This window comes from Saccopteryx bilineata, chromosome 6 (assembly GCF_036850765.1).
Source record: "Saccopteryx bilineata isolate mSacBil1 chromosome 6, mSacBil1_pri_phased_curated, whole genome shotgun sequence".
In the NCBI taxonomy this organism is placed as follows: domain Eukaryota; kingdom Metazoa; phylum Chordata; class Mammalia; order Chiroptera; family Emballonuridae; genus Saccopteryx; species Saccopteryx bilineata.
In genome coordinates this window covers 6,643,472-6,668,751 of record NC_089495.1, presented here as the reverse complement: position 1 = coordinate 6,668,751, position 25,280 = coordinate 6,643,472, and the positions used below count along the sequence as shown (strand labels likewise).

At 46.0% G+C, this 25,280-nt stretch overlaps 1 protein-coding gene across 2 annotated transcripts in view; it reads left to right on the top strand.

Moving 5' to 3' along the window:
• Positions 1 to 10,408: 10,408 nt before the first annotated feature.
• Positions 10,409 to 25,280, top strand: part of GPM6A (glycoprotein M6A) — a 239,699-nt gene continuing 224,827 nt past the window's right edge. The window contains exon 1 of one of the 2 annotated variants that reach the window (XM_066235982.1): positions 10,409 to 10,625. Coding sequence is in view for 1 of the 2 variants with exons in the window: in XM_066235984.1 (XP_066092081.1) it covers positions 10,622 to 10,625 (4 nt within the window). In the remaining variant the exon portion in view is untranslated. The remainder of the gene's footprint in view (positions 10,626 to 25,280) is intronic. The other variant, XM_066235984.1, reaches the window with a different exon arrangement.

The window sequence follows — 25,280 nt, the reverse complement described above, 5'->3', positions numbered from 1 at the left end:
GCAGGGGCGCCGAGTCCCTTCTCTGCCGCAGAAGGGTTTGAGTTCTCCATCGGTGATGAAGGAGGCGATTTTAACCCTGGAAGTCACACGGCCGGCCGGGTGTGCATCCGGAGGATGATAAATTCGGCTGCAGAACGGAGGAAACGCGGTGGGGGTGGGGGAGCCCGGACATCGTGGAGAAACGGTGTGTGCCGTAAACGGGATGGTTTCCAACAACCCACGTCTGCTCTGAAATGTCGTTCTCACTGCCCAGCCGTCACCTCCTGCAGGGTCCAGACGTGCCCCTGCCAGCCTCCAGAACCACAGACTCCCGGAGCTCTCTGGGGCTCTCAGGGCGCCGATTTCTTCCACCACATAGCTTCCACCACAGTTTGGATCCTGTCCTCAGAGCTCTGCTGGGAAGGCCGCTGGCAGTGCCCACACGGAGACCTGTGAGTGTCACCTCGGGTCCCTCTGCTCTGCTGTGACCCCTCTGAATCTGCCTCCCCCTGTAGAAATTAACAGTATACTTATGAATTCCTGGTGATGCAATGCTGAACTCAGGGTTCGCAGGAGGACTGCGTCTAGGGATGTTTATGCAGAGGGCCCGGCGTGATGTGGAAGGACATGATTATTATTTATAGTTGGCCTGACTGTTCCTTCCTCCCCAGACTTGAGTGTTCTCATGTACATGTACCTTCTTCCCCCCGCCAACTGCCTAAATACATGAGATGGAGTCAGAAGGACTTTGAACCCTGTGTAGGTCTGTCAGCACCACAGAGCATCGTAACACACGCCGCGTTACAAACTTTATACCAGGCATCACCAAAGAAGCAAAGGAATGAAGAAATGTGAAGGTTCTTATCTTCATTAAAGGGAATATGTGAGCTGTTACCGGCCCGATATTGCTCCAATGAGGCTTTGAAGGCTGGGTCCGCAGCCGCACACAGTGAGCCTCCCATTGTCTAGTGCACAGTAGGGGCATTTGAGTCAGCAGATAAGGGGCATCTGGCTCTTCTGCATAGAACGGAGATCTAATCTTAATTGCATTCTAACGACTGTGCTGCTGATGTCCTGAAATACTGTCATTTATTATGCTACAAGTATCTTCGAATTTATGAAAGTCGTCAAACATTTTTTTTTCCATAGGATTATCAGATCATCTTTACCCTTACCATATCTAAAGTAAACTGAATGGTGTTTAAAACTAATTTATTGGTAGGGAAAAAAATCACATCTCATCTGCTTCTGGTAACTGGACCACATTTTACAATCGGTTGAAAGTGAAGTTTCTGAACTTTCCCCCATATCCTTTGGGGCTCACAGAACAGTGTATTGTTAAGGGAGCCTATTTTACTGCAAAAATCTACAATTCTCCTCACACAAATCACTCTAATGACTGCCTCTCACACTTTTACATTTATTCTCTAAAGCAGTGGTCCCCAGCCCCCAGACCGCAGACCGGTACCGGTTCATGGGCCATTTGGTACTGGTCTGCAGAGAAAGAGTAAATAACTTACATTATTTCTGTTTTACTTATATTTAAGTCTGAATGATGTTTTATTTTTTAAAAATGACCAGATTCCCTCTGTTACATCCGTCTACGACTCACTCCTGACGCTTGTCTCGGTCACATGATACGTTGCTGCTAAAATTAAACCCATAAACTAGCAAAATGAGTGAGAAACAAAATTTCATCGAAAGTTTTTTTGTGAAATGGAAAAGGGCCAGTGAGGAGACAGAAGAAGAACCTACAACCTCGAAGAAAAAGAAGGTTTTATTTAACAGACAATACCAGGAGTCCTACTTGAAGTATAGATTTATCGCAACTGGTGATTCTCACGCACCAAGGCCGCTCTGCATAATATGTGGCAACCGCCTAAGTAATGAGGCAATGAAGCCTTCAAAACTGCTTTGCCACTTGGAGACCAAGCACCCTAACTTTAAAAGACAAGCCTTCTGATATTTCGAAAGAAAAGAGCATGAACAAGAAGGACAGAATCAATTACTGGTGGCCACTACATCAATAAATGCGCGTGCACTGAGAGCATCATATTTGGAGGCTAATCGTATCGCTAAGGCTAAGAAGCCATTCACCATTGGTGAAGAATTGATCCTTCCAGCCATTAAAGACATTTGTCGTGAACTTCTAGGAGAGGCTGCGGTTAAAAAGATAGCACAGCTGCCTCTTTCGGCTACCACCGTCACACGGCGCATTGAGGAAATAGCAGAGGACATTGAATCACAAGTGTTGGAAAGGATTAATAAATCACCATGGTACGCTCTCCAGGTTGACGAATCTACAGATATTGACAACAAGGCAATGCTACTTGTTTACGTGCGTTATCTTTATCAAGAGGATGTGCATGAGGATATGTTATGTGCACTATCATAGCCAACCAAAACCACAGCCACAGAACTATTTAAATCGCTGGATGACTATATATCAGGAAAACTGAAATGGTCTTTTTGTGTCGGCATATGCACAGATGGAGCTGCTGCCATGACCGGAAGGATGTCTGGTTTAACTACGCAGATTAAGGAGGTTGCACCTGAATGCGAGTCTACGCATTGTGTCATTCACAGGGAAATTTTGGCTAGCCGAAATATACCACCAGAACTTAACAGCGTATTGAATGATGTCGTTAAAGTTATTAACCACATCAAAGCACACGCCCTTCACTCGCACCTGTTCCAGCAGCTTTGTGAGGAAATGAACGCGGAGCACAGACACCTTCTCTTATACACAGAAATAAGATGGTTATCCCGAGGGAGGTCCCTGGCCAGAGTGTTGGAATTACGAGAGCCACTGCAGAGATTTCTCTCAGAAAAAAAGTCACCGCTAGCAGCACATTTCAGTGACGAGGAATGGGTCGCAAAACTCGCTTACTTGTGCGACATATATATTTAACCTCCTCAATGAACTCAATCGGTCACTTCAGGGGAAAATGACAACTGTCTTCAAGTTGGCAGATAAAGTAGCTGCATTTAAAGCCAAACTGGATTTGTGGGGATGACGCATGAACAGGGGTATATTTGACATGTTTCAAACATTCACGGGAATTTTGGAAAAGACTGAGCCCAAGCCTTCATTGTCCCAGCTGGTGCACAATCACCTGTATTTGCTTTTAAAAGAGTTTGAAGGCTACTTTCCAACCACAAAGGACCCATGAATTGCCAAGGAATGGATCCACGATCCATTTGTCAACAAACCAGGTGAATCCAGCGTGTCTATGCAAGAAGAGGATCAACTACTGGAGATCGCAAATGATGGCAGCCTTAAAAATATGTTCGAGACCACAACTCTGCTGGTGTTCTGGATTAAGTCATGGCAGAATACCCCGAGATCACCACAAAAGCACTAAAAACCCTGTTGCCATTTCCGACATCCTATTTGTCTGAAGTGGGATTTTCTGCAGTGACAGCAACCAAAACAAAATTACGGAATAGACTGGACATAAGCAACACACTTCGGTGTCATTATCTCCCATTACCCCTAGATGGGACCGTCTCGTTGCAGAGAAACAAGCTCAGGGCTCCCACTGATTTAGCGTTATGGTTGTTGAGAGATAGGCTACTATCTCTCATTCTATGTAAACATTATAATAAATAACCCTTAACTTACAATATTCATAACAATGGTGAGTTGTATTTTTCATGCACTTTATATTGTTTTTGTGTTGTATCTTATTTTTAAGGTGTGTTTAAACATTACCATAGCGACTGGAAAGCGTTTGGAGGCAGAGAGGATGTTACTCATGTTATGTTGTTGGTGCGATGTTAAGAGGACGCTTCTAATAAAACTGCATACGAGTATACAGTGGATTCATGTTTATTTTTATTGTTGTAGGTTCATGATTGGTAGTGAGCCTGAACCTATCATATTACATATTGATGTCAGACATGAAATGTTGTCAGAATAACAAATTTAAATACAGCCTGAATAATGAGGACATGCTCGTTCCTCCTTTAATTTAGCCCAACAAATATCATAAGTTCGACAATTCTATTTAAAAATACCACAGTTTTTATGGCAGTCGCATAATTGTATTTTGTGCATTTATCCATCTCACCCTAAAGGCCGGTCCATGAAAATATTTCCTGACATTAAACCGGTCCGTGGTCCAAAAAAGGTTGGGGACCACTGCTCTAAAGGGTCTCTGTGATTTCTTAGGCATTTTCCTCTGACTTTGACAAATGACGTTGGCTCTGCTTACTGATGTTAGGCACGCATGTGACAATGTACTACACTGTATGAAACCTGACACTTTTAGATGGAATTACAGATTATGGTCATATTTCCTAAATTTTTTCTTTTAGGTCAATGTTGGACACTCTTCAAATATATATATACCCCTGTTCACGCGTCGTCCCCACAAATCCAGTTTGGCTTTAAATGCAGCTACTTTTATCTGCCAACTTGAAGATAGTTGTCATTTTCCCCTGAAGTGACCGATTGAGTTCATTGAGGTTAAATATGTCGCACAAGTAAGCGAGTTTCGCGACCCATTCCTCGTCACTGAAATGTGCTGCTAGCGGCGACTTTTTTTCTGAGAGAAATCTCTGCAGTGGCTCTTGTAATTCAAACACTCTGGCTAGGGACCTCCCCCTTGGGATAACCATATTATTTCTGTGTATAAGAGAAATTTCTGTGTGAGTGTGTGTGTGTGTGTGTGTGTGTGTGTATATATATATATATAATTTCTCTCTCTATATAAATTATTTCCCTTAAGTTTGTGAAGAAAGACACTAACTTTGAAAAGTCGGTGAGTCTTCTCTGGCGTGGGCGTTAGTAACAGCTATGCAATGGCACCTGCAGCTCAGCTCGGCCCGTTTGGAATCAGAGAGGGAAGATTTATGAAGCGGGGAAAGCAAGGTGGACAGTGATGACTGGACCATTAACACGCTGTCTCCTGAGGGCGGGCTCCCTTCCGAGGGGTCTGAGAGGAGACTAGGCAAAGCCGTGCTGACCCGGATGCCTAGGAGGAGCATAGGACAGGGCTTGCGTAAGGCACACTTCTCTCACTACGGAAGTCGTGGGCCCATGGCGGGACGTCCCACCCTGACCTGTCCACTATGGGATCCATGATCAGATCACCCTGGGAGGAGCCCCTTCTCATCCACACAACTAACATTTCTGTAACTCCTTAACATTTTCATGGTCTTTTCAAAGCACTATCGCCTTACATTTAATCTAGACTTTTTCTTTCTTTCTTTCCAAACTGCGAGAATAACATAGTGGACTTCGGATTTCCCACGGACGACACTCCCAGCACTGTCTCCAAGCCCTTCCCTGAACACCACGCACCATCACTTTTCTGCTTGTTTCGAAATCTGCTCCTTTTGTCTTACCCTAAGCCTGCTGGGCACCCCACATTTTTTAACCTCTAAAATCTGAAGGTCTAATTCAGCAGTGTTGAAATATAAGCTTCTGTCTGTCCCCATTTTTCAAGTTTTATCCCACTGACTGTGCTTTAACACTTCATTTATAACCCTGGCTGGTTGGCTCAGTGGTGAAGTGCCAGCCCAGTGTGTGGATGTCCTGGGTTTGATTCCCAGCCAGGGCACACAGGAGAAGCATCCATCTGCTTCTCCACCCCTCCTCTTCTCCTTCCTCTCTCTCTCTCTCTCTTCCCCTCCTGCAGCCAAGGCTCCATTGAAGCAAAGTTGGCCCCGGGCACTGAGGATGGCTCCATGGCCTCTGCCCCAGGCATTCTAGAGAGCTTGGTTGCTTTGGAGCAACGCCTGAGATGGGCAGAGCATCACCCCCTAGTGGGCTTGCCAGGTGGATCCCAGTCTGGTCACATGCGGGAGTCTGTCTCTGACTCTCCTCCTCTCACTAAATAAAAACAAACAAACAAATCAAACAAAACACCACTTCACTTATGATGTTAGTACCTTGACCCCTCTGTTACCCTCGTCAGTTGATATTCTGGAATCTCTTTCCTTCTTGCTCTAGTTTAGACCCAGGATGAATTACCTGGACTAGTTTGGTTTTTGCCAGTGGCCTTACCACCTGCGTTCTCCCTCCCCTTCTCACTGCCGGGACCTCCGTGAGAGCTCTCAGGCTTCGATGCAGTCCGCCTCTCGTAAATTCAGGTTACTGAGTACTGCTAAGGAAATTAAAAAACAAAGTTCTAGATGAGTTTCTGTCTACATTTATGTCTAGTCTTGGCAGGGACCTCCCTGCTACTTGGTATTCCTTCTCCACATCACGGCCAGCTCCCTGTCCCAGCACCTCGGCAGCTTCACAGACTAAGCGGAGCGTAACCCGAATTGGCTCTTTTCCAGCGCATTGCCTGCATGCTGCCAAAAGAGGATTAAGGTTATCAGGTCACTTGGCGGTCCACCTGTCCTAAAGCTCCACAGTTGAATAAGGTCTTCCTTCTTTCTTCCATTCTGTATCTCTCCCAACCCCCTTCCCCACCTCACAGGGCTGGGACTTTCTCCTCTTCTCCCGAGCTTGTTCCTTCTCCTCTGTTCCAGTTCATCTCTCTGCCTTCTTCAGTACTCCGTGGAGTAGGCCTCTAAGATCAGGATCTCTGTAATCACTGTCGTAGTAAACCTGCTCACATCTCTCTTATAATTCACAAAATAAACTTCCCTTAATCCCTAACACCTTCTAGCTATGTCTCTATCTACTTTTCTTCCTGTGAGCTGTGAACAGATTGTCTACATTGTTTTTCTTTTGTGTGTGTGTGTGTGTGTGTGTGTGTGTGTGAGAGAGAGAGAGAGAGAGAGAGAGAGAAGGACAGATAGGGACAGGCAGACAGGAAGGAAGAGAGATGAGAAGCATCAATTCTTTGTTGTGGCACCTTAGTTGTTCATTGATTGTTTTCTCATATGTGCCTTGCCTGGGGGGCTACAGCAGACCGAGTGACCCCTTGCTCAAGCCAGCAACCTTGGCTCAAGCTGGTGAGCCTTGCTCAAACCAGATGAGCCCTCAGCTCAAGCTGGCGACCTCGAGGTTTCAAACCTGGGTCCTCTGTGTCCCAGTTCCACACTCTGTCCACTGTGCCCCTGCCTAGTCAGGCGTCGACGTTGTTTTCCTAATGTTCTCATGACTCCTTCCTTTGCATTTCTCTGCTCCTCTCCTTTGACATTACCCTTGCTGATTGTTGAAGGGTGTCTTGCAGAAGACGTGCCTGCCAGTGACCGGCGATCTGGGCCCAGGCAGTCGGAGGCCCCGACCCCCTCCTCTGTCCTTGGGATGTGCCTCTAGCCCACCGTAGTAGGAGCCACTTCAAGGACACAGGCTTGAGAGAGCAATGTGTGGTTGTGACCATCTGGACCATATACATGACTGAGCCCCTGAAGCCCTGATGAGTGGGGGTGGAGATCTCCTCATCCTGCAGGGCCCAAGCCACCGCTCAGAGGTAAATTCCCTCGCCCATTAAGTCTGCCGGCTCCCAACCCAGAGTGGTCAGCGTCTTTCTTAGGTCATCCCTGCCCGCCCTCGGTGCATACTGGGGCCAGTTTCATATTCCATCTGGGGAGCTCCCCAGGTTTCAAAGCAACTCTCCTGTTTCCCTGGGGGTCTCATAGCTGCCAAATCCAAAGGGAACTTTTCAGTTTTCATGGCCTCTGTTGTTCCGTTTGTGATATCTAATGCAGCCGACTGTGCCTCGCTCCTTAAAACTGTCCTCACAGGACTTTCTCTGGGTCCGTTTGTCGCCTGAGAACATTCTCCTGCAGTCCTGTTTGTGGATTTCTCTACCCACAGTTATGAGATGTGTTTGTGGTCCAACTGCCCACCGTCGGGGTTCTTTCTTTTCATTCTGCATTCTCGCTAAGTGAATGAAACCATTAGTGTGGTTGGAACGACATCTGACTAAGACATGGATTACTCAACCGATAACTTAAGGTCACTCTGGGCCTAGAGCAAACCCTTTTAGTTTGCAGTAATAGACTACTAATGAGACGTTTCCGCTCATCTCAGAATGTATTGTAGCTCAAGTCTCAATGTGGAGTTCAGTGGTTGATAAGAGCCACCTCCATCCTCTAAAGAAAGAATCGCCGGTCATTTCCCCACAGGACTTGGGCAGAGGTGGCCTGGGAGGTGGGGCTGGCAATGGGGGCTGCGTGGGGGATGGTGGGAAGGCAGAATCTGCAGACTTCACGGACCATTAGGGGACAGGAACAAGAAAGCAGGAATACTAGAGGACTGGCATTATGAATTAAAGATATTCATTGAGACCATGGATTTATTGCCATGTTTATTAAATTTCCATAGAAAATGATGTAATGTGTTAAATAATGGTGAAACAATGGCTTCTCTGTTCCTGATATCCAAGATATTGATGTCCATTTATATGGTCACTGGAAGATAGAGTACTTCAATATAATATGAATTGTGACATATTCACTCATAACCAGCCAACAGAGAGAGAACATCGTGATTCTGATTATTAGAAGGAAGTATATAATCAGTTGTATCTTTAGGGTATTCCCAAACTCTTATAAGTCACTGGGGGTTGTCTAAAATATTAATGAATTATAGTCATTGTTGAAAAATGCCACCATCTTCTTTTGGCATGTGACAATTCACTGGTCCCCAGAAATAGTGCGGTGACCTGAGTGAGACCCTGGGTTCTGAAGCCTCTGTTCCTAGGTGTGACCCTCACCTTCCTGCTTACTACCTATGTGATCTGGGCAAGTGGGTTATTTCATTGCGGCTCACTCTCCATGTTTGTGAGGTGCGGATATCAACCTCTCCCTTATAAAGTTTGCTGTGAGAATTATACAAGTTAATATAAAGCCCTTAGAACAATGCCTGACAGTAAATTGCATTTAAGTTATCTTACCATTATTTCACATTTCAGAATCATATAATTTTTAAAATGATAACATCTTGAAATAGATCCTCAGAAAATAAGCGGGGGGTGGTGGTCTGTGGGGATTCAAAGGCTGTGCTTATAAATTAATCTCCGAATAGTCACCCTGTATTTTTAGGGAGCCCATGTGTGAGTGTCACGCTTTGCTGGAGTCACAGAGCTTACGCTAGTCAGTTTCCAGAACGGTAATACATTTCTGAATGGTGTGTTGAACATTTTTAACTTTATCGACCACTTCCTGTCCTCTCCCACAAGAACAGCTTTCTATTCTCATTGCACTGACGTGCGTTTACAGCATCCCCTCCAGGAGCAGGCCTCTTCCATTACGTGAGAAATAGCTGTGTCGATGCTTCCCGGGCCATTTTAATGATATGCTCTGCGTTTATTCATGTATCTCTGCTGATGGATTCTTAATTATTTTCCATATCATGTCTCCTCCACGGCCTGGCGATGTTCCTCGAGGTTAGCAACTCTGCCCACTTTACCTCATACCAGGGCACAGATGTATATACTCTTTAGCAGGGGTCCCCAAACTTTTTACATAGGGGGCCAGTTCTCTGTCCCTCAGACCGTTGGAGGGCCGGAGTATAAAAAAAACTATAAACAAATCCCTATGCACACTGCACATATCTTATTTTTAAGTAAAAAAACAAAACGGGAACAAATACAATATTTAAAATAAAGAACAAGTAAATTTAAATCAACAAACTGACCAGTATTTCAATGGGAACTATGCTCCTCTCACTGACCACTAATGAAACAGGTGCCCCTTCCAGAAGTGCGGTGGGGGCCGGATAAATGGCCTCAGGGGGCCGCGTGTGGCCCGTGGGCCGTAGTTTGGGGACTCCTGCTTTTTAGGGTGCGCTGTGCACCGAATAGACGCGTAAGACACTTTGGGGACTGACTTGACTGAAATAACTTCTCCAGAGTGAATCCTGAAAGAACTAGGCCACTGACCCGCAGAATTATATTATTATTAGCTTGAGGGGAACTTTGAGGTCACTTTTTCCAGATCTCTCATGTCGCAGATTAGGAAACTGAGTCCCAGCGTAGCGGTGGCGCAGCCAGGGACACACACAGTCTTGACTCCCACCGACCAGCCCGGGGTGCCTTCAGCAGCACCAGCCCACAATTCCTGGAGCCGTGTCCTCTGTTTCCCAAGTGACTTCCGCATATTGAGGCCTGCGTGTGCATGCCCATGTGCATGTCTGTGCGTGTGTGTGTGTGTGTGTGTGTGTGTCTGTTCGGACTGTGTAGCCTAGCCAGGTCACAGGAAAATATATCTAGCACAGAAAAAAGAAAGGCATCGTGTCAGTTAAAGGGAGGATTTATGCTTCCTCCTGTCTCTGTTAACATTACTCTTAAGGAAAAAAAAAATGCTATGCCTTAAGAGGAGATTTTAGGGAATGTAAAATCATGGTATTAGGCTAGCCTGTTCTGGAATAACTTTTCCCTGGTCTCCACGTTAAGGATTATTTTCTGGCTAAGGGGTCATTTGTGGGGCACCGAGGCCCTGTGTGTGTGTGTGTGTGTGTGTGTGTGTGTGTGTGTGAAGTGGTTTTAGCATATTGAAGGCGGAGGCCTTTGGACTGGACGCAGCAGAGGAGAGTCCGCGGGAGGGGCTGTAGCTGGGAGCCGAAGGGGGCAGGTGGCAGCGGGAGGGGCGCAGGAGCCCCGGACCGCTTTGCTGGGAGGGGCCAGGCTGTCACTGGCTGCAGAGCCTGGAGCCAGAGAGCCGCCGGGAGCACTTCGCCGGCGCCGAGCCGGGTCGCTCGCGCTCCGGGGCGAAGGAGAGTGGGACTCCGGCCATGGGTGAGTGCGCGGGCCGGGGGACGCCGGGATTCGACCGCTGAGGGGCGTCGGGGGGAGAAAGTGGGTGCATGCTGCTCGGAGTCCGCTTGCATCCTCCTGCCCCCCCTTCTGTGTCTGGACTTGTCCTGGGAGCGAGGCGAGACGCAGGGGGTTCGGTGGCACCTAGAGGCGAGGCCCGGGGGCTGCGGGTCCGGACGCTCCGAGCACCGTGGGAGGGATAAAGGGAGTGGGTCCCCGGGCCATCGCGGTCCCCACACGTGCCAAACTTGCCATGGGCCGGAATGGGCGCAAGTTTGGGGGGAGCAGGAGCGGTGCGAACTTGGAACAACTTCCATTCTCCAGGTTTGCGTGCAGGAGGGCGAGGGGACAGGCACGAGCGGGGTCCCTGACTAGTCCGGGTCTCAGAGAAGTGCCACTTTGGCCCAAAGGGTTTGAAGCTGCGTCCGAAGGCCAGTTCCTCCGACACCAGGGACACGAAGTGGCTCCGTGCCCCGCGGCGGAATGCGCGCAGGTCGCCTCTGCTCGCGTTTCTCGGCAGAGAGCACTCCTTGGGGCTGGAGTGGCAGCCGCTTGGAGAAGCCCCAGGAAGGTGGTGGCTGTGTGGCTCGGTGGCTGGGTGCGTCGGGAGAGCTGGGTGTGGAGCGGTCACTGGGAGCGCAGCGGAGGGGTGGGTCCCCGGTGGCGAGGAGAGGCGCCGGGGCGGGACAGAGGAGGTGCGCGTCCTCCGGGACCCTCAGAGGTGTTGCGATCGCGTGGCGGGGCAGCGCGTTTCCCACGCTGCGGACCAGCGGTCCCCCCGCGGGGCGGGCTCACTGTCCATTCCGCGCCTGTCCCCTCGTTTCGTCCTGTCCCAGTCCACCACGCGCCCTCCCCCGCCTCTCCCTGCTCCTTTGTAGTGAGCGGTTTCTTCCACGGGAAAAGCGGCCTTGGGGATCGACGTGCTCGGGCTGAAATTCCTAAATTCCCACAGGCTCGAGGGTTAGGGGACGCCGGGACTGCTAATCCGAGGAGTGTATAGACCCAGGCCAACTGGGGAAGAAAAGAGAAAGCTGAGGACATTTTTGCTTATGAATGTTAATTGTGGCCAAGACATTCATAGTCTCTTCTCGCCTGACCCCGGAAGAGTTTTAGAAAGACCCATTTTTAGGGTCTTTGAATAAAGCCGTGTTGCCAATTGCCTCCAGAATGGACAGTCTTTCAAAGTTTTCTGAAACTTGGAAGGGAGCGTTTTCAAGTTAAAAAGAAATGATAAAACGCTTTCCCAAGTGTGACAGAATGTGTTTCCGGCTGTTCCCTCTCCTCCCTCCCTCCCACCCTTGTTTATGGGCATATAAACTCTGCTGGAATAATAGCACTTTGCAGGGGAAAAGCTCTCATAAATGGAAAGCCAGAGTGATTGATACAGTGTAATCTATTTATTTACTCTATTAAATGCTTTAAGATGATACTTGGATCCAACACTCAATGTCTAGAAAGAATGACATTTTTCTTTCACCTTGTAACCTTAAGCTTGCATGGATTCTCTGTCAAAAGGTAAGGTACTCATTATTATGAAGTTAATTATTTCTCTAGCTTGCACTCCCAAACTAAACAGTTGGTCCTGGATTATGACTTCAATGTTCTAGGATAAACTGCATGATCCCTCCTCTGGGGAGGTGGTGTTGTGGAGAGGAGGTGGAGTTAACACCTGGCCTCATGATAGTCTTGGGCTTGGTTTCTAACTAACTCTTATGAGTGTTCTTCCCTATCTGTCATCTGACAGAGAGCTAAACACTGTCTCTCCCTTCTTGTGCTAGGGAGGGATGACATATTTTCTATTGTAATTGAGGTCACTAAAAACTCACGTTGGTGTCAGCTGGCTGGAAGGTGAGAACGGGCAGGGGAAACAGTGGGAAACCAGAGGTCAGGGGAGCCAGAGGTCAGGGGAGCCAGAGGTCAGGGGAGCCAGGGGTCAGGGAAGCCAAAGGTCAGGGGAGCCAGAGGTCAGGGGAGCCAGAGGTCAGGGGAGCCAGGGGTCAAGGGAGCCAGGGGTCAGGGGAGCCAGGGGTCAGGGGAGCCAGGGGTCAGGGAAGCCAAAGGTCAGGGGAGCCAGGGGTCAGGGGAGCCAGAGGTCAGGGGAGCCAGGGGTCAGGGGAGCCAGGGGTCAGGAGATCCAGGGGTCAGGGGAGCCAGAGGTCAGGGGAGCCAGAGGTCAGGGGAGCCAGGGGTCAGGGGAACCAGGGGTCAGGAGATCCAGGGGTCAGGGGAGCCAGAGGTCAGGGGAGCCAGGGGTCAGGGGAGCGAGGGGTCAGGGGATCCAGGAGTCAGGGAAGCCAGAGGTCAGGGGAGCCAGGGGTCAGGGGAGCCAAGGGTCAGGGAAGCCAGAGGTCAGGGAAGCCAGGGGTCAGGGGAGCCAGGGGTCAGGGGAGCCAGGGGTCAGGGGAGCAGGGCAAAGCATAGGCCTGCAGCAAAGGATAGTGATGGCCTTCAGCTGGGACCCAGGACGGTGACGCAGACACACTCCAGAAGTTGGAAGAGCCAACAGGCATATGGGGCGGGTGACAGAAAGAAGGACGGAAATGTGTCCAGACACTAGAGAGAAAACACTCCATCATTAAAAGTCACCTTTTCCCTCCTCTTGCAATTCAAAGCACAGAACCTCATTACTCAGAACTCTTTTACTCAGTGGTAGTAGGGGGTGAGGTTCAGCATCAGAGGCCAAACTGCTAGGAGAAGGGGGAACAGTGTAGGCGAATGCCCAACTGTGCCAGCAAGCTGAACCCATCTTTCCTCTGGTGTCACAACTGAAATGTATCCTTCCAAGAAAGAAAAATGGTGCTATGGGGTGAACAGAGCATCAGTTCACGTTTGACTCTGAAGACGGAATCCAGCTCTGGTCAGGTTATTTAATTGGTTAAAACATCATTACGCCAAGATTGCAGGTTCAATCCCTGATCAGAGCACACACAAGAATCAACCAATGCATGCACAAATAAGTAGAACAACAAATTAATGTTTTTCTCTCTCCTTTGCCCTCCCTCTCCCTCTCCCTTCCTCTCCTTCTCTCTCTCTCTCTCTCTCTCTCCCTCCCTCCCTCTCTCTCTCTCTCTCTCTCTCTCAAATCAATAAGTAAATAAAAAAGAAATTCATCCTCTAGCACAGTGGAAGAATGGGAGTAGTTGATTCATCAAATATTCTGAATAATTGATAGCTACCATATCTATAATGCACAAGGCTAATTCTCATAAGAAAAGGAGTTATTTGCAAAGTAGGCACCTTGAGATGTGGCATCTCATGTTTCTCCCTTTGATTTTCTTTTCCTTCCTCAGCTGATATAAGTATGCAAGGGGTATTCCCTCCTACCCCAAAATTCTGCTCTCCAGAAGGAAGGTGATGAAACAATTCCTACTCCAAATGTAAATGCTACATTTTGGCTGCATGATTCACTGTAACTTGCAAGCTCTCTGGGGCATTTCAGGCCGTAGTGTGCGATATAGGTCAGGAACCTTTTCCTCTCCCACCCACATCACTTACTGTTCTTTGTTTTCTTTTAAAACTGACATTGAGCCCTGGCCGGTTGGCTCAGCGGTAGAGCATCGGCCTAGCGTGCGGAGGACCCGGGTTCGATTCCTGGCCAGGGCACACAGGAGAAGCGCCCATTGCTTCTCCACCCCTCCGCCGCACCTTCCTCTCTGTCTCTCTCTTCCCCTCCAGCAGCCAAGGCTCCATTGGAGCAAAAATGGCCCGGGCGCTGGGGATGGCTCTGTGGCCTCTGCCTCAGGCGCTACAGTGGCTCTGGTCGCAACATGGCGACGCCCAGGATGGGCAGAGCATCGCCCCCTGGTGGGCAGAGTGTCGCCCCCTGGTGGGCGTGCCAGGTGGATCCCGGTCGGGCGCATGCGGAGTCTGTCTGACTGTCTCTCCCCATTTCCAGCTTCAGAAAAATGCAAAAGAAAATGCAAAAACAAAAACAAAAACAAAAAAAACAAAACAAAAAAAACTGACATTGATATTATTAGGGGAAGTGTCATGAAAGGAGTGGTATCGAGCCTGGTGTGGAGGGATGTGAAGGATTTGGGGAGGGAAGAGGTGTTCTGGAGAGAACTGCAGGCCCCTTCTCCAAGCAGGAAGGGCCGCAGTGGGAGGAGCAGTTAACACGGAGCTGGGTTGACACCATGAGACTTGATTCTGAAGAACCTTCAAAAACAACCTGTTAGAATTTACACAGCGGGGAGCAGGGAGTCATGGGAGTTTTCTGAGCATGGGAGAATTATAATGAAATTAGAGTTTAAGGAAGATAAGTTGGGCAGTGTTTTTAAGATAAAGGACAGACTGGAGAGGATAGACCTGCTGTCACCATGAGCCTGGATGATATGACACGTGTCTATCCTAGCCATAGTGGAATGGTGGTAATCGTGGAAACGGAGAGAAAAAGATAGATGGCAGATATTTCTAATTAAAAAAAAAATCTCTAAAATTAAGCAAACAAGCAATAAAGAGAATGCATACGATATTCTCTGGAGATTTGAAATCTTGAACCTTAGGGAAATACTGGGCCCTTGACAGACTATTTCAAGGGGAAAAAAAACCAGATGGTATATTTTCTGGATGCTTTGGACTGGATATTCAATTTATTTTTGAGATGTTGACTAAGAGGTGATGGCTAACATCTGAACACAAATGCTTAGTAGGTTGGAAATATATAGTGAGAGTTTAATCACAGCACAAGCACAAGAGAAATAAGATGTGAGGATTCCCGGCCTTTCCGGAGAGGTAAATCCACACGCACACTCTGTCTGAGGGGGAGTGGAGGAGGTGCTGGCCCAGGGCTCGGAGATGAAGGATGAAGACTGTGTGCAGGAGGAGGAGACCCAGCCACGAAGGAGGAGACCCAGCCACGAAGGAGGAGACCCAGCCACCATACCTACTAACTGCCCTCCGTGTTTAATATTCTAGGAGTCTATAAATTTTGACAAGAGAAGAAAGTCAGGCAGAAATATTTTGCTGTCCTTCAATTTTAGGAAAAAAAAATTTACTTGGTTAAGGATTTATAAAGTTGTTTGCTAAATTAGGGAAAGAATAGTAAGAAATAGTATTGTCTTGAACTCAAAGTCTGTTTCCAGGAAAACTATGACCCCCTAGAGGCAGTTATGAACAAGGTACAAAGAGCCAAGATTTGAAGCAGGAGCAGTGATGATAATCCCTTCTGTGTTGGGGTGGGTCCCATTAATCTCGGGGATCCTGTTTCCTTTTCTGTTGGATGAGGGGGTTGGGCAAGATCCTATAAGTTCATGAAGCTCAGATCTCGACTCAGTAACAATGAGAGGAAAACGCACCCAAAGGAGATAAGGTTGAGCTATTTCCATTAAGCAACTCAAGAACATGTTAATGATGTTAAGAGTATACTAGGTAAAAGTTTTATGGGTCACGTGGCCTCTCATAGGTTATATTCACTAGAAAATGGTAAGTCCGGCCGTCTGAGCCTGAGCAGAGAAAGGTAAAAACATCAGCTTTTATTTTCCCTCGTGGTTCTGCGTGCTGACTGCCGAGCAGTTCTGTGAGGTGTGCTGTGCCCGGGCAGTCCAGCGTCTGCGGGGGCCTCGCCACCTGGAGGCTGGACTGGGCTGGCTATCCGGGAGAGCTTCCACATAAGCAGCGGTGGATGCTGGTGGCCGGCGGGCTGGGAGCCCAGCTGGAGCCATCACTGAGTGGGTCGGGCTTTGCACACATTGGTGGCTGGGTTCCAAGAGGGAACGTTCCTAGGGCAAGTGTTGCAAGAAACCCAGGCGGAAGCTGCCAGGATTCTTCGGACCCAGAACACCTGACATCGCAGAAGATCACTCACTGCAGCCATGATTAATGGAGCCTGCCTCTCGATGTGGGGGGCGGTGTGCATGTTCGAGGAGAAGGAACGGAGGTAGAGCGCGAACGGATCTTGCTCCTAAAGGAAATGGAAGCGTGCTTCACTCATCACGTGGGCATCACCAGGCTTATCCCTGGAAATTTGATATGGTTTTTGAAACACATAAGATAAAAGACTGAACCTTTCACGAGAATGATGAAAGTTTGACAGTCACACTAAAATTTCACACCAAAACGTGAGTGTGGAAACTGATGCCTGGTTAGAAATGTGTTAGTAGAATGGTGGGAAAACTTTTTCCAAAATCATGTCGAATACAATCAGCTATCTGTCTTATTTCAGTATAAACCTAAAGTATCTAAGGCTATTTTAAATTACTGATTATTTTTTTGGAATTGAGTTTGTATCATAAATTGTAATGTAATTCAATTAGCATAAATCCTTTATTCGCTATCATTTTGTCACAATAAACCAGATGTTTTGTAGCTGTTTAGAAGGTGGCTTTTATTTTCAAGTATGTGTTAATTGTATAAAATACAGAATTTGGATTGGTATTATGCCGAATGAAAGTAAATCTAGGATTAAGTATACATTTTTTGGAAGATATATTTCTAAATTATATATGTAAGATTCTATTTAACAAAACTTTAAATATAAATTTTACTTTATTATTTTTAACTGGAAAGGGTCAGAACTGTCATTTATGATTACAAAAATATAGATCTTTGTCCTAGGCAATTAAAAAGAAAAAAAGAAAAATTGGGGTAAATGAGATGGGTTTAAACTCAAGGACAGAATTAGCTTCAGCCTAGGAACTTAGAGGCCTTTAAAAGAATTAGAGTCTGACTGTGTCAACTTTCTTGATCTGAGGTCATTCTGTTTTCCACTTTTTGACAAGACATGAGGAATTTAGGATAATGTGAAGCCACGTACTCTATGCACCATATTCATGACACAGCAAACACAACCACCTCTCCCCAAGAAATAAGGGCTGACCTGCATAACCAATATAATTGAAATAATGCCCAAGGAGTCCAGAAGTAAGAACTCATGTAGTTAAAATGAATTCTTCTTTAGTTTGTTAAGATAACCTGTCAAAATTGTCACTGCTTGCTCTCTAATGTACGACATACAAAAAGTATATCATAAGCGTCGGCCTAGCGTGCAGAGGACCCGGGTTCGATTCCCGGCCAGGGCACACAGGAGAAGCGCCCATTTGCTTCTCCACCCCTCCGCTGCCCCTTCCTCTCTGTCTCTCTCTTCCCCTCCCGCAGCCAAGGCTCCATTGGAGCAAAGATGGCCCGGGCGCTGGGGATGGCTCCTTGGCCTCTGCCTCAGGCGCTAGAGTGGCTCTGGTCGCAACATGTCGATGCCTAGGATGGGCAGAGCATCGCCCCCTGGTGGGTGTGCCGGGTGGATCCCAGTCGGGCGCATGCGGGAGTCTGTCTGACTGTCTCTCCCTGTTTCCAGCTTCAGAAAAATGCAAAAAAAAAAAAAAAAAAAAAAAAAAAAAAAGTATATCATAGCAAAATAATCATCTCTTGCTATTTCTATAAAACTTGTTCTTCTAGAAGCTCTAAGTTTATTGTCTAATTAGGGAAACATAGAAGATATGTTAAATGCTGATTCCTGGCCCCACGACTAAGACGCAGGATCAGAATTGGGCTTGAGAGGGAGGCCTGTAGATCTAACAGGTGGTCCGGCCAGAGGAGGTGCTTCCCTCAGGAACGGCTGCTCCAGAATGCCTCGCCCGTCCAGCTGCCTGAGCCTCCTGTGACTGTGATCTCTTTCCTTGCGTCTCCACTGTACTGCCCTTCATTTATGATCCCGGTCCCAGCTCTAAGACATGTTACCAAGAGCTGCGTTCTGCGAGTGCTGGTCCCGTTCCCTGTTGCACTCGCTAAGTCTCTGCGGCTGCTGTCTCTGGTCCTCAGCAGTAGCTCACATTGCTGGGGCGCTCTCCAGAGCTTACTGAAACTCTCCGCCAAAAAAATCACTAATGGCGTGCAGCCTCCTGGTGTCTGGCATTATTTTGTGAGCACAGCTCCCAGATCTTTATTGCTGTGCTCAACTGCCTCTACCCAGCCATCCCTTTCACCTTTCAACCTCAATAGGGTCAAAGCTGAATCCATCCTTCCCGGACCTAACAGGCTCTCTGTCTGCCCTTCCCCTGCCCTCTCCCCCTCCCCCAATCCCCTCTCTTTGTTCTTGATGGTGACCAGTATGCCTGGCCTTGTTGATATAATGTTCGTATGCCTTTATCATACCTGCCTGCAGCTGCTCACCCAGCTCCCCAGCCCCACCCACCTGGACTTCAGGGGTCTTGCCCCTGCAAGTTCCCTCCCTCTCCTAGTCTCCTTGGGGTCGTCCCCCAATGATGATCTAGCGCCCACTCTAGCACAGCTCTGATCATGCATTCTTGACCTGCATTTCCTGTGAGCTTCTCATGCTTGTTAAACCTTAACAAAACAAAACAAAATAAGCCCACAAATGTATTTCATCCACTCACCTTTTCCTACCTCCAAATATTTGATCATGCTTGTTTTTACTCCTTGACATGCCCTTTTTATTTCTCCATGGAAACGCAAACCTCTAGCTGAGCCTTCAGTAGCTCAGCTTAAATATATTTCTGACGTGAAAAGTCCCCATGATTTGATCAGCTTAGTGTTTTCCAAAGCACAGAGTATGTACTAGTGAAGCGCAAAGTATTTTTATTTTATATGTTTTACAAGTACTTCTGTAGTATTTTAGCATGTGCTATGCACCATTGTAAGTGCTTTATGAACACTTAGAAAGTTAACTAAGTACAGAAAATGAGCATTTAATACTAAGGGAGTTTTCCGCATTCCTATCTCAGGTTTTCTACTAAATAGTACAAAAAAAGACAAAAATTCCCAGCCCTGGCCGGTTGGCTCAGTGGTAGAGCGTCGGCCTGGCATGTAGAAGTCCCGGGTTCGATTCCCGGCCAGGGCACACAGGAGAAGCGCCCATCTGCTTCTCCACCCCCCCTCCTTCCTCTCTGTCTCTCTCTTCCCCTCCCGCAACCGAGGCTCCATTGGAGCAAAGATGGCCCAGGTGCTGGGGATGGCTCCTCGGCCTCTGTCCCAGGCGCTAGAGTGCCTCTGGTCGCAACAGAGTGACGCCCCGGAGGGGCAGAGCATCGCCCCCTGGTGGGCAGAGCGTCGCCCTTGGTGGGCGTGCCAGGTGGATCCCGGTCGGGCGCATGCGGGAGTCTGTCTGACTGTCTCTCCCTGTTTCCAGCTTCAGAAAAATAAATAATAAAAAAAAATTCATGACAAGGATGTGCTAGATATATGAGATGTGTGTGACAAGTTTATCCATTATTGTCACCGTTTTCACATTCTTTACCTTCTAAAGAAAGATTTACATAGGAGAACACAATTTTGTTAGTCACTGTATGTATGAGAAAGTAAATTCACAGTGACAAGTCCCTAGAGAGGAAACAGCCAGAGCAGCTATTAATAAAAGTGCACAATTTGTGAGTAATTGGTTTCTTAGTAGAGAAGAAGTAGAGACCAGTAGAAAAATTAGTGTTATTAATTAGTTTCATTCATTTCACAGCAATTATCTTAACGGAATTCTCTTTACAAAACATGATAAATCTATCCTGGTTTAAATAAACTGAGATGTAAAGTGATACTCAGTTCACAAGAGGTAAAAACAAATTTAAAAATACCAATGAAAACTTATGTATCTCATTGCATCATATTAAAATCATCGCTGTGACAGAATCATTGTACCTAGAGTCCCCTGCACTTCCGTGATAAATGAGTATTCTCTGTTACGTGCTTGGCATTTCCTAGGACAGTCGGCCTTAGGTATTCTCACCATAAAAGAAAGAACAATGTGAGATGATAGATATGTTAATTAACTGACATCATTGTGTCGGTTCATAATGTACACATGTATCATTTAATCATTTGCATACTTTAAATATATACAATTTTACTTGTCAATTACACCTCAGTAAGGCTGAAAAGATTTAATAATATAAAAGCCTAAATTAAAAATTAGTTTGAATAGTTGAACAAGTGTTTCTTGAGGGTCAACCAGATGTCCACCCTTCTCATTTCTGCTGCAGATGGGTGTTAATTGAAGATATAAAACTCTCACACAGAAAACTATCCGAGAATTTTACAAGATTTGGTCATGGAGAGCTAGGTTAAGTAAAGTGATTGCTAAAACCATCAATCTGGAACGTCCTCTTTGTACTATTCAGCAGAAAACCCGAGAGAGGGGTGCCGAAAGCAGGAATGGAAGAGATCAGTGGGGGCTGCAGTCATCAAGAGAGGTTTTCTGAATGAGGGACCTTGAAGAGAAGCTGGATTGTAGAGTGACATGACCAGGCATGATCAAGCAGGGCATCACGCGGCATGGAGGTGGCAGCAGGGTGGGCGTAGCCCCAGGAAAATGACAGTGAGCCATGGGGGTGGACTGCGCATGCTCAGGGCCCCCTCTGAAGCGAGGCCGCTCTACCTCTCTGACATGAAGGCTACTAGGTCACTCACTCTCATGACCGCTGGAATGGGGTATGGGTCTCACCTTAATAGAAGCGTGCCTCTTTGATGTTCAGCCTGCTTGTGGATTCAGCTTTCTAGCTGACCTCTGCAGTGGACTCCCTTCCTGTTCACTCCCTGTCATTTATAGAATACTTTGCCAACTATGCTGTTCTCTGACCGTCTTCCCAGGATCTTACAAACACTTTCAGCCCATGTGGGTTCACCCTCTTCGCCATTAGTTCTTTCCACCTCAACTCCTCTACTGCACTGTTGGCTTTTATAACAGCCCTGGATTTTATCATTAAGTGGGATTTTCTGAATATGTAAATTTTTTTTGTACTTCTTAACCTCCTTCCCCTTTTCCACTGAATGTGTAAATTAATATCACTCATACACACCAATAGCATGCCAGGACCCCAGAGGGCATGATTCATATTGTGTTACATGTGTGCCAAGGAGTTCCAACCAGTAGAACAGAATGTGAGTGGTGCCCTGGTGGTGGGCAAAGTTTGGTTCTGCTGGCCAGAGTATCTTTTCTTTCTGTTCTTTCACTCTGTTAATCACATGAAACATTCTCATTATCCTCATAGAGTCCTTAGAACCTTGTCCTATTTGCTTGCTTTCTACTGAAGCCTATCCTGACTTCTTATCCATTCAATCATGGCCGTAGTTACAACCACTCTTTGCAAATATTCTTGACCCCTTGGCCTTTTGTTGGAAAGTGTCTGAATTACGGGGGCATAGATGGGAGGAAGGCTTGGTATAAGGATCGAGAAAATGCTTCTCTTACATGATCATATAGCTGTAGCATTTCAGATTCAAAACTATGGGGAACTTAGCAGATGACATCACCGATGTGGTTGAAGGGAAGGAAATAAGAGAGATAATGAGAGCAGAAGCTGTCCCTCTATCTCTTAGCATGCCAGCCAGTCCGCGTTGGTATTCTGGTGAGAGAGGAAGGCGCCATGCAGCGCAAGCACAAACGGAAAACATTCACAATTCAGGCTGAGTAGCTGTGTGCGCTCTGCAAGCCGGCTCCTTCTGATTCCTTAGTCACTGGCTTTCTCTTTCTGTCCCGGAGGCTCATTGTGGATTTAGTGGCTGTTTAGGAAGAAGAAAACATCTAGTCTTTGATTGTTGACAGGCAGCAAACGGGAGTGCTGAGCCTGCCCGCCACGGTCCACTGGCTGGCTTCTTTGGCCGGTAGGCTCTTGGCCGGCTCAACTGCTCTGTTCTGTCCTGGGAGTTTAAGGGATCTGGCTGGCTTGGTTTGTTGTTGTTTTCCGATTCCTATTAACACTTGCCAAACCTTTCTTTAAATGCATCTTGAGAACCATGACAGCTTCTAGGGCAAATTTCAGTTTTGATCCCAGCATCTTTAGAAGAAGAGCCCAGACTACAAGAGCCATTTCCTCTCATTGGCTGCTGTGGGCGCAGGCTGGCTGTCGGAGTCACAGCAACGCTTCCTGCTCGCCGCCTCTCAGTCCTCTCGCTGAAGCTTCTGGACTCTTGAACACATAACTGCGAAAACGTTAGACCTCTCTGGGAAAATAAATGAGTTCTTTCGATGAAGAACAACTTAACGGAGTTAATTAAGCATTCTTTACCAATGTTCATTTCTGAACTAAGCTTGAAATTGTTTGCAGTCTTTTTTTTTTGTTTAATTCTTCCAGTTTTTATAATTAGGCATTCAATGGACTTAATCTTTAATTTAAAAAATGATTATTTTCCAGACGGTTGGTTGCCATTGCTTAGCTTACAGAGCTAATCATACCTAGTGATAACACGGAGAAGGGCAATGAGGTTGTTATAATCACAACATCAGAAGTACGCAAGTTTTGTTTTCAACGAAGACCCAGGACATTATATAGTCAATGAGATTGTCTTGAGAGGAGCTATGGTTATTATATTTTTCTAGAGAAAGGAAATTTCAGGAAGGTAATCTATTTTTTTTGTATTAAATTTGACATATAAAATACAAATAGAAAAGGATGTTTTTCTTTTTGTTACCAGTCACAAATAATTGTGTTTTCTCCCTACATAAAGTATCTTTTGGAAGCAGAGAATTATAAGGTTTAGACTTCTCCAAGACAGGCTAATAGTGGAAAATGATGATATTACTTTACATTGTATATCAACTTGACCAGAATTTTATGCTCTCCAATTCATTAATTTTTTAGCAGCCTAAACAAATCAGCCTTCTCTGGGTGACTGAAGTCACTTTCTTTGCATTTTTTGGTTAAAAAAAAACAAACAACGACTCCGTTTTCAATTCTCGGATTCACTGACTTGAAAAGGTGACCTAAACTCCATTTTTATTTTATTTGTCATCCGTAGGCAAGATAATAATACTATGTATCACCTGTTTTTGTTGACATGAATAAATAAGGTGAGGCATGTAAAATAGTTTAACAGAGCGTGGGGCCAAGCGATAGTAGTCCATACATATACATTCACATGGGGTGTGTGCAGCACACATACACATACACACACACACACACACACAGACATACACACACCGTTGGTTATGAAAGTATGTTGTGACTAAGTCTTCAGTCTTAATCTCTTCTATTTCTATCATATAAGGAATTCTAGATTTGTGAGGCTAAGTTGAACTTTAGTCAAATTATTGCTTTCCCCCCCAAAACCATTGTACAGGATAGCTATGTATTTTCTTAGGAATAAACAGATTAGCTATTTTTTTATGAATAGAAAATACTATTATAAATAAAACTGAATTAAGAGCAAGACCCCACCCAGTAGGCTTTTAGGAATGGGCTTAAAAATGAGAATTTGCTTCATCAGGAAATTTTTAAACTTGTGACTTGCAAGTAAGTGAACTTGATGCTAGATATTGGCAGTACAAAGTAAATAAAATAGATTTTGACTTAGTGATAAACAGTAGGAGTTATATGGTATAACAGATGCTACAGGTGAAGTTTGTGTGGTCTATACAGGCAGACGGTAGTAGTAAAAATTCCTCCAAAAATGTCAATAAAGGATTCCTAAAGGCAGTATGGGCTGAGCCATAGAACTTGAAGATGGTTTGCTTGACTCCTGGATCAGGGTAAAGGCATTCCGGCTTAAAGGGTAAGTGGTATTGAAGTGAACAAACCGTGAGGCACTTAGTGACTGGAAGCAGCTCAGTGGACTGGGGTGTGGAGACGGGGGAGGTCCGCAGCGACGAAGAGACCTGCCCAGGGAAGCAGAGGCCATCAGGGGCTCTGTTCAGTGCACAAAGTAGCCGGCCTTTCGTGTAGTTAAGCATGAGGAATGTCTGTTGGGAATTCAGTAGGGAGATAAGGTTCTGAAATTTTAATTTTATTAAGATCATTCTAGCAGCTTGGAAGATGAAAAATGTGGTAAGCAGAAGATTAGAAATAAGGAAGTTTCCTGAAGCACAATTTTCAGAATTGAGGTAGAAACATCCAAGACTAATAAAAAAGCTAATATAAAAGTGTTCAAAATATAATTATGTCCAGGTAATATTTACTGGAATGGAAGGATAGTTAAAGATTCGAATTTTTATTTTTAATGTTTAAAGGAGAAAAATCTTGTGATCATCTTAGAAAATATATATTTAATAAAATTTAACAGTAATTTATGGTAGAAAATAATAAGCAAATTAAGACTAGAGTAGAATATTTATAAACTGATCTAAGATAGCATACAAAAACCTACAAGCAACATTATACTTAGTGTGGAGAGACGAAATGCATTCCCAACAGCATAGCAACAGGACAAGGTTGCTTAGTGTTCAGTGCTGTCTTATAAGGCCCAACTGGTGCACTTAGAAAATAAAAAAATTGTAAGTGGTAAGAGTGGAAAAAAAGAGATGAATCTGTCATTAATCAGGATGACATTCTTGTTTATATAATAGACTAAAGAGGTTCTACAAACAACAGGAAATAATAAGAGGGACCAGCAGGGGTGCTTGGTATGAAGTCAACACAGACAATCAAGAGCATGCTCAGATGTCAGCCACACCCCAACAAGGGGAGCTGAAATTCCACCTAACAATCGCATGAGTCCGAAATAACCCTACGAATAAACGTACCAAAGTTAGCAGATTTTAATGGCGTATTATATAAATAAGACTACATGATGAGACATATCTGCTTAGTGAACATCAAATGTCATTATCAGAAATATTCCAGTTCTCTCATGGAATCCCAATAACAGCCCCAAAGAATCTTCCATGGAATTGACAAGCTGGTTCTAAATATCTGTATGAAAAAGAGATGGATGTTCCGCAGATTGGTGATGTAATTCTGAAGAAGAAAAAGAAGGGGATGG